Source organism: Mustela nivalis, assembly GCF_964662115.1.
Source record: "Mustela nivalis genome assembly, chromosome: 1".
NCBI classification, from domain to species: domain Eukaryota; kingdom Metazoa; phylum Chordata; class Mammalia; order Carnivora; family Mustelidae; genus Mustela; species Mustela nivalis.
In genome coordinates, this window is record NC_139020.1 from 105,532,111 (window position 1) to 105,545,055 (window position 12,945).

At 37.8% G+C, this 12,945-nt stretch overlaps 1 protein-coding gene across 5 annotated transcripts in view; it reads left to right on the forward strand.

Annotated features, from left to right (window-relative positions):
* SENP2 (SUMO specific peptidase 2) overlaps window positions 1-12,945 on the forward strand; it is a 33,373-nt gene that overhangs the window by 11,041 nt on the left and 9,387 nt on the right. For all 5 annotated transcript variants that reach the window (XM_082693688.1, XM_082693692.1, XM_082693689.1 and 2 more), the window contains 7 exons: window positions 3,742-3,910; window positions 5,702-5,805; window positions 7,105-7,199; window positions 7,629-7,680; window positions 8,557-8,623; window positions 10,218-10,394; window positions 11,756-11,887. In XM_082693688.1, coding sequence (XP_082549814.1) covers window positions 3,742-3,910; window positions 5,702-5,805; window positions 7,105-7,199; window positions 7,629-7,680; window positions 8,557-8,623; window positions 10,218-10,394; window positions 11,756-11,887 — 796 coding nt within the window. The remainder of the gene's footprint in view (window positions 1-3,741; window positions 3,911-5,701; window positions 5,806-7,104; window positions 7,200-7,628; window positions 7,681-8,556; window positions 8,624-10,217; window positions 10,395-11,755; window positions 11,888-12,945) is intronic.

Here is a 12,945-nt window from a genome sequence, read left to right on the forward strand (position 1 = left end):
TTCTTCTTTTAGTAGTGATTTTCTTTTCCTTTCTGTGTTCTCACATTCTAGAATTTCTATTGCTTGGATATTATTTTTCTAATTTTTCTCTATATTGATCTGATTGATCTAAATTTTGTATGTATTCTCTTCTTTTGTTGTTCTCCTTTCCCCTAAAAAAGAAATCTTTTTTTTTAAAGATTTTATTTATTTGTCAGGGATAGAGGGAGAGAGAGCGAGCGAGCACAGGCAGACAGAGAGGCAGGCAGAGGCAGAGGGAGAAGCAGGCTCCCCTGCCGAGCAAGGAGCCCGATGTGGGACTCGATCCCAGGACACTGGGATCATGACCTGAGCCGAAGGCAGCTGCTTAACCAACTGAGCCACCCAGGCGTCCCTAAAAAAGAAATCTTTTACTGATTTTTCTTTCTTTCTTTTTTTTTTGATGTGATAGTTTTTTTTTTTTTTTTTTTTAATTTTTTATTTTTTTATAAACATGTATTTTTATCCCCAGGGGTACAGGTCTGTGAATCGCCAGGTTTACACACTTCACAGCACTCACCAAAGCACATACCCTCCCCAATGTCCATAACCCCAACCCCCCTTCTCCCAACCTCCCTCCCCCCAGCAACCCTCAGTTTGTTTTGTAAGATTAAGAGTCACTTATGGTTTGTCTCCCTTGATGTCATAGTTTTTAAGTCAGAAGAGTCCTCCTACTCCTTCCTCTTACGGTTTTTTTCCTTGTTCTAAGAATCTTATTCTTATTAAAAGAGGCAAAAAAATGATCTGCCTGGCTGATTCAGTTGGTGGAGCATGTGACTCTTGATCTCGGGGTTTGTGGGTTCGAGACCCCTCTTGGACAGAGATTACTTTAAAAAAAAAAAGGTAGCGCCTGGGTGGCTCAATGGCCTCTGCATTCGGCTCAGGTCATGATCACAGGGTTCTGGGATTGAGCCCTGCATTGCGCTCTCTTCTCATCAGGGAGACTGCTTCCTCCCTCTCTCTCTCTGCCTACTTGTGATCTCTGTCAAATTAATAAAATCTTAAAAAAAAAAAGCAAATATGGATGCCATATCTTTTCCTACCTCTCTAGAACTGTTAATTTATTTTAAAATTTCTTCGTCTCCTTATTTTGTTTCCTCTGAATTCCTTTCCCCACTTTGGTTTATTTTGGTCTTTTCTTTCATATTAGAGTCTTTTGTTGTTGTTGTTGAGCTATAATATATTAATTTCGACATAATGATTTGATGTTTGCATATATTATTGAAAGGATTACTGTAAGAAGTTTAGTTAATGTCTATCACCATATAGAATTACAATTTTTTTCTTGTGATGAGAACTTTAAAGATCTGCTCTTTCAGTAACTTCCAAATATACAACATGATAGTATTAAGTGTAGTTACCATGGTGTGCATTACATCCCATGACTTACTGATTCGATAACTGGAGGTTTGTACCTATGTTTCGCTTTATTTGCGTTTTTGATTCCACACATAAGTGAATCATATTTGTCTTTGTCTTACTTCATTTAACAGCATACCCTCAGGGTCCATCTGTGTTTTTCCAAATGGCAGGATTTCCTTCTTTTTTATGGTTGAATAACATTTCATTTCAATGTGTATTTTCTCTATCCACTCATCTATTGATGGACATTTATCTTGTTTCCATGTCTTGGCTGTGGTAAATAATGCTTAGGTGAACATGGGGATGATGTTATCTTTCAGTATTAGAGTCTTTGTTCAAATATCTGGTAATGTTTGGCCCTCCATTCCTGTTTAAGAATGAGACAACTGAAAAGCAGCCTCTTTGGAGTTGGATAAATAGCTGATTGTAGGGCTAAGAGAGAAAGTATGAACAAGTATCATTTTGTTATTTCTTGTTTAATTCCATTAGAGTTAGAGGATACGCTGTAGCATATTTCAGTTCTTTAGAATGTGTTAATATCTGTTTTATGTCCTAGAATATGGTCTGTCTGGGTAATGTTCAGCGTGCACTTGAAAAGAATATGTATTCTGCTGGTGGTGGTGGAAATGTTCTATAATTGCCACACAAGTCAAGTTGGCTGATGATGTTTTACAGGTCTTACTGATTTTCTATTTTTTTGTTGATTGATAAATGAGGGGTGTTGATATTTTATACTATAATTATGGATTTGTCTATTTCTCCATTTAGTTATGTCAGTATTGTCTTCATGTATTTAAAACTCTGCAAATAAGTACATTTGACCCAGATTCATCAGTTGTTACGATTTTCCATATTTGCTTCATGCTCTGTCATATATACCTGAATTTTTTTCTGAAACATTTGAGTCTCTTAGACTCATGTCCCTTTAATCACAAGTGCATGAGTGGGTTTATTTCTTTTTTTTTTATAAGAGATTTTTTTAAAAAAGATTTTATTTATTTGTTTGACAGAGATCACAAGTAGGCAGAGAGGGGGGGCGGGGGAGCAGGCTTCCTGCTGAGCAGAGAGCCTGATGTGGGGCTTGATCCCAGGACCCTGGGATCATAACCTGAGCCGAAGGCAGAGGCTTTAACCCACTGAGCCACCCAGGTGCCCCTGAGTGTGTTTATTTCTTAAATGTGAGGATGTTCACTTACATAATCATAGATAAGCAAAATCAGAAAATTTAGCATGATACAATACTCTTATGTAATCTCATTTAAATTTTTCCATTATAGAGATGATTTTTTTCTTGTCCAGGATTCAGTGCAGGATCATGTAGTACATTTACTTTTCATGTCTTTTTGGTCTCCTTTAATCTGGAACAGTTCCCTAGCCTTTCTTTATCTTTGATGGCATGGATATTTTTAAAGAGGAGAAGGTATTTCTTTCATAGAATGTTCTCTAATTTTGTCTGTTTACTCATTACTTTTTCAAGATTAAGCAGTTGTTTGCTTTGTTTGTTTTGGTAAAAGTACATTGGTGGTTTAACCTTTTGAAAACATTGCATCAGGGGTGCCTGGGTGGCTCAGTCGTTAAGTGTCTACCTTCAGCTCAGGTCATGATCCCTGGGTCCTGGCTTTGAGCCCCCATTGGGCACCCTGCTCTGTGGGGGGCCTGCTTCTCCCTCTCCTACTCCCCCTGCTTGTGTTCCTCTCTGGCTCTCTCTGTCTCTGTCAAATAAATGAAATCGTAAAAAAAAAAAAAAAAAAAAAATCACATCAAGATGGGTAAGACACCAGTTTGACACATTATTGGTAAGTGCAGGAAAGGCAGGCTCTGTCAGCAGCAACAAGGCCTAGGTGGGGGCTTCATGGCTTCCGTTTCTTTAATGGTTATTAATGTAGCATTCAGGAGATAATTACTGAGTGCCATTTGGCCTAGATTCTGTACTAGGATACAATAGTGAAAGGATGTTATCTCTGTTTTCGTGGAATTTAAAGTTTAGTGTGGGTTGTACACATTAAATAATGACACCAGTAATTAATTCCAGTGGTACCAGGTGACTAAAGGAAAAGTGAGCACCAGAGGAGGGTGTGTGTCACAGGAGAGCTAAATCCAGGGTTGGACAGTTGGGCATGAAGAAGAAGGCAGAGGCTTTCGTGTGGCAGTCCTGGTGACTGCAGACAGACATTCCATAGTGGAGGGGGTGCCCTCTGGTTTAGAGATAGATTTAACTTTTGTGAATGGCAGGTAGTTGTCTGATTTGACAAGAGCAGGCTTAACCTAGGACAGATAGCTTAATCACAGGATGGTCTGGGAGCTTACATTTCAGCAATTTAAGGAGTTTGTTGGTAACTTTTCTTTTTTTCTGTCTCACAGTTTTACTTTAAACTCAGAGGGGTATAACAGAAGACCAGGTGGCCGTCGTCATAGCAAAGGCCCTTCAGAGAGTTCCTTAACCTGGAAGCCTCAGGAACAGGTTGTAACAGAGATGATTTCTGAAGAGGGTGGCAAGGGTCTGAGGCGTCCCCACTGTACCGTGGAGGAGGTAAGCCCTTTTAGCTGAAAATATAGTTTAAAATAGTTAAAAATACAGTTTTAAAAATAGTTTTTAAATAGTTTAAAAAATAGTTTATGAATTTTCCAGGGAATCAGTAATAAGTGTACTGGGATACAGAGTTCAAAAGGGATGGAAAGGTGTCCAGTGACTGTAAATTTCCCAGTCTCCCTTCCAGTACCTGACCCTACGACCCTGTCTGATGGTTAATAAGTCACCACTGATACACTTGTATGTACCCTTCTGGAGATACTGTATAAATACATAATTCATCAATTTTCAGATTTTTTTTCACCATAGGACAAAAAAAGTCCTAGCATGGTCTCTCCCATGCTAGGGAGAGAGAAGTTTCTGTTCCTTTGGGCATTTGAATTCTTCTACTAACTTGTTTCTTTTATAAGGCATAACTGTGACTGCGTAAGAGAAGTAAACAGTGAACATGCCCACTTTTCCCTTTTCAGGGCACTTAGTGTGATATCTTCATCACCAGTCTTCTTTTTACTTCTCTCCTGAGATCTTTGCTTATTCTAGGAGAATTTAGAATTGTTCCTGTACTTGGTATTTCCCAGGACCATCACCTATTGCAGTTTGCCAGATGGTTTTCTGAGCCATTTAGTTTCGTTGGTCAAAGAGTTATTGAAGGTCTAGGTGTTGTGCTCGTTGTCAGCAATTCAAAAATTGAATAAAATGTGGTCTTTGTCCCCTAGGAGCTTGTACCTAAATAGTTGTAATCAACAGAGGCAAGCAGAGAGAGGAACAGATTGAAATAGGCTTCAATATCTCTTAGATGAGAAATCAGAGATGGTGCTGAGCAAAAATATAGGGTATATACAGGATATATTCTAGAAATATTAAAGGTAATATTAGCAAGTCCATGTTCATTGGGTAAGGATAATATAAAGTTAGAAGAGGCTGAGTCTCAGATTTCAGTCTTGGATAAATATGTGTCACTGGCAAAGATACCCTATGTGTTTAGTGGGAAGATGATGACTTTAGGTTTGGACATTGTTTAAAGTGCCTGTGAAACATTCAAGAAGACCTGTCTCATAGACTCTTGGATATAGGTGATGGGAGAAATGAGAAGAAGGCAGGGTTAGAGATACATTTCTGAGTCTTCTGTATATTGGTGTTTGATAAATCAGGGGAGCTAGAGAGATACTTAGGGAGAGAATGTAGTGTGAGAGAAGAGATAATGGGCAGACCATTGGCATTTGAGGGCAGGCAGAAGAAATAATTGGCAGTGGAGATGGAGAAGGTCAGAAGTCAGGAGTGTATTGTCTAGGAAGGCAAAGGGAGGTCAGCAGGGTGAGGTGTTGGAGAGAGAGAGGTCAAGTGACATAAGGGCTGAGGAAGTGTCTGCTTGCTCTGGCAGTGGAAGTCATTGGTGACCCTGATGAGACCAAATCCATTTGGAACCTGAATGTTCTGAATACGCAGGTGGATTATTTCTGTTGAGTTTTTTGTGGTTGACATAAACTGTCAAAACCCCAGATGCCATCAGAGTCTAGCAGATAACATAAATGAGTGGGGTGGGCTGGAGTGAGTGGCCCATCTGAGGAAAATAGCCCTACCCAGCTCCAGATTGGCCATTCAGTTTTCTGAAAGAGGGCAGATTTTTAGATCTTTCTTTTCAAATTTATAAAGTTGGTAATTCAAGAAATTTAAAAAGTGCTGGCAAATAAAACACATCTGTGGGTTGCATTTGACCTCTTGGTGTCTGTTTATGATTTAATGATAGCTTTAATGTGTTAAAACTTAAATGACATCCTTTCTTTTATTTAGGGTGTTCAAAAAGAGGAAAGAGAGAAATACCGAAGGTTATTGGAGCGACTTAAAGAAGGTGGTCATGGAAACTCTGTTCCTCCGGTAGCTCCTACTTACCACAGGTAAAAATGAGCTAACAAAGTAAATGCTTTGCCATACATCTTTTTCCTTATTTTTGGAGAGGGGATTGACAAGAAAGGCTTTGTTGAAAAAAGAGGTTTACATTGAGAGAACTAGCCTTATAATTTGCCTCAATGGTGTCTCTAGTAGTAAGATATAGAGAGCACAGTGGTTTTACAAAATAGATTTTTCTGTTAGCTTTAGGATCTTTTGCTCACATGAACTCTTGAAACTCTGATATAGAAAAGTAGAATTATAGGTGGAAATCAAGTTCTGAGGGAGCAGAGTTTTTTCAACCTCTTCAGCATACACATTTCCCTTAGTCTCTTGTCTTTTTCTGTCTCTTTCCCCCTCCTTCTCCTTTCCTGCCCAGTTCTCCCTCTCTCCCATCCCTAGCCTTTCTCTCTGATACACACACAGTTTCTGTGGCATGTCGGCGAATGCATTTTTGCATGATTGGTCCTCCACATTAAAAGTAAGATTAAAGTCGCCCCAGGTTATAGAAGGTTTTCTTCATAAGACTTCTTGTTAAATATTCTAATGCTTTGGGCAAAAGATGACAGTAGCAGAAGGAGCTGATATCTGGCCTTATATTCACCTGTAAAAAAGGGACAAAAAATATGTGAGTACAAGATTGAGGCACACAGGAGAATTCTAACAAGTGGTATGAGAATACATGGCGGGGGTTGGGGGATCCTGGAAATTATGTAATGGCAAGTTGAAGGTAAAAGTCACAAGGCTGTCTAGCTTGTTGAATGTACAAATAGCAAAAGATTATTTGTCTAGGAATTTTAACTTTTGTTGAGGTTTTTTTTTTCTTTTGTTTTAATTCGTTTACTCAGGTAGAATGTTAATATTTTCTCTGTTTTGACTGGAAGCAATATGCTTCACGGGCTTTTGCTCCTGTCATCTTGGCAAAATCCTCAGACTATTTTGCTGTTTACATTCCTGGTTTTATTGTATTGTTTTAGGATCTATTTCATTATGTCATTTTAAATATTTCATCTTTCAACTTGAGTTTTGTCATACTGAGGTTGTTTGGTTGAGATGGTGCTGGGGATTGAGAACATCTAATTTTACCAACATTTAAACTGGAGGTTAGGGTAACTTGACTAAAATACTAGCATCAGGCTTATACTCCTTGTATCCCAGTCCCAGATGGTGCTATGTTGCATCCTCTCCTAATTTGATGTTACAGGGTAATCAGTAAGCCCTGTTTCTAGGAACTTTTCAGATGGAGATAATATTTATGGTAGATGTTCCTTTTGTATCTGACCTTCTTCACTTTTTGTGTTCCTAAGCTCTCAAAGAAGTCAGATGGACACATTAAAGACCAAAGGCTGGGGGGACGAGCAAAGTCACGGAGTCAGAACAACTCAGTTTGTTCCAAAACAATGTGAGTTCCCAGATCTAGCCCTATCTCCGTATATTGACCTTAGTTCACGTGCACATGAAATTGAGAAATGACATCCTAGTGAAAGATGGTGTATCAAAGTTTGAAACATTGTGAGACCCCAGGGCTTTGACTTGGGCTTATCCAGTATATGTAGTTTAGTAAAAAGGCCATTTCAGGACAAAGTAGATTCATAAGATAACTCTTAGTTATTATTCCTAGCTTCTACCTAGCAAGTATTTTGTGAGCCTAAAATTAGTTTCTTAATATTTATTTTATTAATGTCTTTATATTTCTCCACTAGCTATTCACTGAATGGCACTAAATGATAAGTAAATGTGTTGATACTTTGGAAACTGCGTAAGTTGAAATTCCAGCTGTATTATTGATTAAAGAAGGAAACATTCAATCTTTTCTTTATCATCTTCACAGACAGAGTTGTTGAAACAAGGGGACCTTTATGCTCAGTGAGAACTGAGAAGAGGTACATGGTTCAGTTCATTCTAAGTTTTCTTTTGATCCATTATTTTCTTCATAAGCTATATTGGTAAATAATTATGTCTAAAGAATTCTGAATTCTCCTTAGCTCTGGTAGCTAGTCAGCAAAAATGGGTACACGGGTTGCTGTTGTGTTAGATGCCCACCCTAGCTCGGAGGGTGCCCTTATGCCCTGGGCATTAGGGGTTGGGAGATGCAGATGCTACTTGGATAGGTGTGTGGTTGTAGTGGGTATCTGTAGACATTAGCACCCCTAGTATAAGAACAGTGAAAGTAGTTCTGTGTGCCTTTAGGATTTTGGATGATAGTTATAGCAGAGTTTGGGGTAAGCTATGGCCTTTGTCCAAATCTGATCCACCTGCCTATTTTTTTAAGTAAAGCTTTATTAGAACACATTCATGATGATTCATTTATATACTGTTTGGCTGTTTTTAATCTCTGATGGAAGTTGAGAAGATGTGACAAAACCTCTAAGATTTGGGGCACCTGGCTGACTCAGTCTGTAGAGCATGTGACTCTTGATCTTGGGTTCCTTAGAGTCATGACTTTGGGCCCCCCCATATTCGACATACCAGTTACTTAAAAAGAAAAAACAACACTAACAAAAAACAAAACCCGTAAGATTTGCTAAACCCAAAATATTTATTCTCTGACCCTTTTCAAAAAAAAAAAACAAACTTAGCTGACCCTTGGTTTAGAGGACTAGATAAAAAAATTAAAAAATTATTAAAAAAAAAAAAAGAGGACTAGATAAACTCAAGGTGGTTTTTGTTGACAAGTTATTAACTCTTATTTCTAAAATTAGTCTCATGTGTGCCAGTTAAAATTATCCAGCCTATACTCTCCCAATATTTTTCCTCAGGTGTTGTTCAAAGGGGAAAATTTCTGATACAGAAAGGACAGTTGGAATCAGACTTGAAAATGAAGGTGTAAGTGGAAACTCTAGTTAAATTTTATGTTGTTTTACTCTTTCACCTGACCTGTGTTAAAATGTTGGCGTTCATGAAAAGAAAGATGAAAAATAGTACTTTGATTTCTAATTTGATTGTTTTCTTTGAAAAAGCAGCAGGGATTGAAGATGTATATACAACTTTTGGCTTCCTTCTGAATTCCCAGGTTTTTACCTCTGTATAGTAGCCACTATTTTTGTAAGAGAGACCAACTTGCCTCCATCCCAACCCTTATCTGTAGTACCTGGCTTCTTTTGGAGAATTTTAAAAAACCATATGGTTTCTAGGAAAGATATGTTCAGTACCTTTTGAGAGTCAAGAACTCAGATTTATTTCAAAATTTAGCAGTCTTATGCTTAATTGGATTTTACATTTTTCGGTGTAAATACTGGAATAAAAAGTGTTCTGTGGTCTCCATAACAATACCAACATTTTAAATAATAGGAGAGTGTTTTGCTAAACAGTCTGTATCCAAAAGAAATACATTTCTAAACTAAAGGCAAACTTGAGGTTTTAGATTATTTCACATTTTAGATACATAGAAATATCAAAATTTAGGGTGCTGCTTTATGTGAAGTACCTCTTTAATCAGATTTTTCTTCTCCCATTAGACCGCTCTGTAGGTTGAGTGTAGGTCTCCGAACATCCCTGTTCCCAGTCATTTGGATTGAAGCCTTCTATATAGAGTTACTGTTTTTCGCCTGTGGAACACCAGCTGCGAAAGGGGGGAAATTATGGCTGAGAGAGCACAGAGAGGGAGTATATTTGGAACCAGGCTAAAGACTACCTGGTGCTTCTCTCTGTGCCGAACCTGAAGGCTCTGCTGTCTGGGGCCATCAGCTGCTGGTTTCCTAGGACCAGGATCACTGGCCGTGAACTAAAGAGAAGAGTACTGGCTCGGCCTCTGGAGACTAGTGTGGTTCTCGTCTGAAGCTCTCTTGCTAACTCAGTTTCTTAATTTTAAAAGTTGGGCTACTAGATGTCTTAAATTAACTATTGAAGGTCACATAGGGTCACAATAAGGAAGGATATTGTCAGAGTTTCTGGAATGCTGGCAGAGTTCTATTTGCTGACCTGAATGGTGCTTATATATGTGTTCATTTTACAAAGATCAGGTGGTACGTAAATGTGTGTACATTTTTCTGTAGTAAGTAATTCCTTTAAAAAAATGAAATGGATCAAGTTTACTTATTATAAGGATAGTAGTACTTTATTCCAAGTGATCGGATTTTGGGTCATAGGTTTTGCTTTTTTAAAACACTTCAAAATGTCTTATAACCATCTTACTTTTCATTGGCCTAAGAGAATTGAAAATACTTTTCTTGCTGCCTACAGGGAGAATGATGAGTGTTCTGTTTCATGGTTTATAATTGAGGTGTCCTGTGAGCCTTAGGTTTCGAGCATTTTTGTTCCTCTTGCAGGGACAGGCAGATAGACAAAATCTCCTTCCCTTACTTGGGAGATTCGCTAAATCTCTCAGGACAATGGCACTGTTCTATGTTTCATGTATTATGTGTGTTTATATGTGTAAATACCAAACATGTCAATAGAATATAGACACTTTTTTGATCAGAGGAGGGGACACCAGCTGGAACCTGACCTATCCGAAGAGGTGTCAGCCCGACTCCGCCTGGGCAGTGGGAGCAATGGCTTACTCAGGAGGAAAATGTCAATACTTGAGACAAAAGAAAAACATTGCTCAGGCAAAGAGAGGGATAAAAGGATGGATGATCTTCTTGAACTTACAGAGGTATTGTTTCTTGTGTTGATCAGAATAAGAGGCATGTTTTTAAATGACTTTAGTTACCAAGAATTGAACACGTTTTATTTTGAGGAGTTTCTCCAGGCTAGGGACGAGTGTATGAGAGAAATCAGATCCAGTCACTGGCTACATTGATCATTAGTGATCTGTGAAAGTGGCCTAAGGGATCAGATTAATGTTTAGCAAATGTGAGTAGACATATTTGTCACATATATTGGAATATTATGGGTTCTTTGCAGATTTTTCTTCAAATATTTTGGGTTTTATAGTATGGGTTTGGCATTAGGAATGAGTTCATTGCATTTTTAAAAAAGTGATTCTTGTTTACTAAAATGTCCCTTTCATTGATTATTGGATTTGAAAATAGTGAAAACTTACTTGAAACACCAAGGAAATGAAGGTAGTTAAAAATTCTCATTTTAGTATATGTGCTGCCGAAGAGTGAGCCTATATCTTGGCTCCTTTTCCAGTGTTGTGTTAGTAGGTGGTAATCAGTCAGTCCTGTGCAGTGAGAACCTGTGGAGCACTTACTGTATATTGGACATGGAAGTGGAGAGATCCATAAAACGGCACAATTGTGAGCAGTGAAGGAAGCGGGATTGAAAGTACTTAAATGAAACTAATTTCTGTTGGGTTTATAGATTCATCTCAGTAGCTTAAATATGCATTTATCTGCATAATTCTTCAGAATAATGAAGCTATCTATTCAATGAGGACTCAGTTGGTAGACCAGAGTTTCTCCCTGTTTGCTTGTTCCCTTCATGTCCAAACTGTATAGTATGATCTCCGAGGGGTTCTCATTCTATTACTTTGATGATTTTAAATAAAAGGTTAGTAGGTAAATAAGGAAACGTGAAAATACTTAAAGAGTATTGTGAAAATACTTAAAGAGTATTGGGAGAGGAGCACAGGCTGGAAAGTTAGACACCCCGGGTTCCATGCTAGGCTCTTCCTTTTAGTAACTGTCTGACTTTGAGCACATGACCTAAGTTCTCTGAGCTTCCCTACTTCTATAAAATGGTAATAATACTTTCCCCACAAGCAAGGATTATTGATGTGCTTCAAGGGTCTGGTACCATGTTTGGCTCATAGTGCTCAATAAAGGATAGTGGGATAATTGAAACTATACTTTAAATGTAAATATTATTATCAAATTACTGTTTCCAGAAGCTGGTAATTGAACTAATTCTTTGTAAAGAATTTCATCTCTACTGTACAAAGCAAAGTACAGTGCAAAGTACAGTAAAACTGCTTTGTACTGTAGAGATGAAAAACTTGTTTTAGCCTCAGACTCTTGAAATCTGATTGTGGTTCTATTTAAAATACAACCTCTGGACTTTCTAATTCAGGACATGGAAAGGGAAATCAGTAATGCCCTAGGTCATGGCCCACAGGATGAGGTCCTAAGTAGCGCTTTCAAGCTGCGAATCACTCGAGGTGACATCCAGACCTTGAAGAACTATCACTGGCTCAATGATGAAGTAAGTTGTTCCCCCCCCCCCCCCAATTCTATCATTATGCTTAACCATTTGCCATCTATAGCCAGAGCGATTTCTATGTGATTGTAAGGGGTTGGGAAAGCAGCTTCTAGTTTCATTTAAAACAGAAACATCTCAAATGTTAAAATGGTGGTCTGTTCTGATTCTTTGCTGCCTTTGATTGGCCATGTTTTCCTCTTCTGCATGGGTGCTTTGTTTCATCCCCCACTTTATTTACTAGTAGTCTTCAGTGACTTCTTTTTTTTTTTTTTTTTTTTTTACAAATTTATTTATTTGTTTTTAAGTAAGCTCTGTGCCCAACGTGGGGTTTGAACTCACGAGCCCGAGATCAAGAGTCAGTCACATGCTTTGCTGACTCCGCCAGCCGATCACCTCTTCAGTGACATTTTTATAACCTTGGGTGTAGTTGATGAATAGAAAGAAGCAGCAGGTGATACTTAGTTTAGAGGAATTCTTACAAGAGCCTTTTTATTTTTCCAATAGTAAAGGGATAGATTGATCACTATGCATACATGTCTTTATAAAATGTGTCTTTTTCTTGGAGTGATAACTATAAAAATTTGCCAAACTGTCATCTTGTATCCTTACATAGTTAGCTAGAATAAGCTCTTAGTTCTTGCATGTATTTTAGCTGGTCCTTTCTCTAACTCCCCAAAGTCCCTGCATTTTACCTCTTTGCCTTCCTTCCTATTCCCCACCCCAGACGAATGACATATAAACACATTCTTATAAAACTAGTATTTTTGTTTTACATTGTAAATGTTATATATTTATTATAGAAAATTTGGAAAGTACAGGAAAAGTAAAAGAAAAATACCATTCAAAAGTGCCACCACTCAAAAATAAACAAAATACTAATATTTGGGTGTATTTTCTTCCAGTTAATATTTTTTATATATAGTAAAATTTATAAATAGTAAAATTCAATTCTAGTTAGTATTTCTGCATATTTTTTTCATATGATGAAGTTATGTACACCTTTTCATTATTGAAGACTTTCTCCTTGAGTTCCTTGGCTCTTTTACTCACATGCTTCAAAA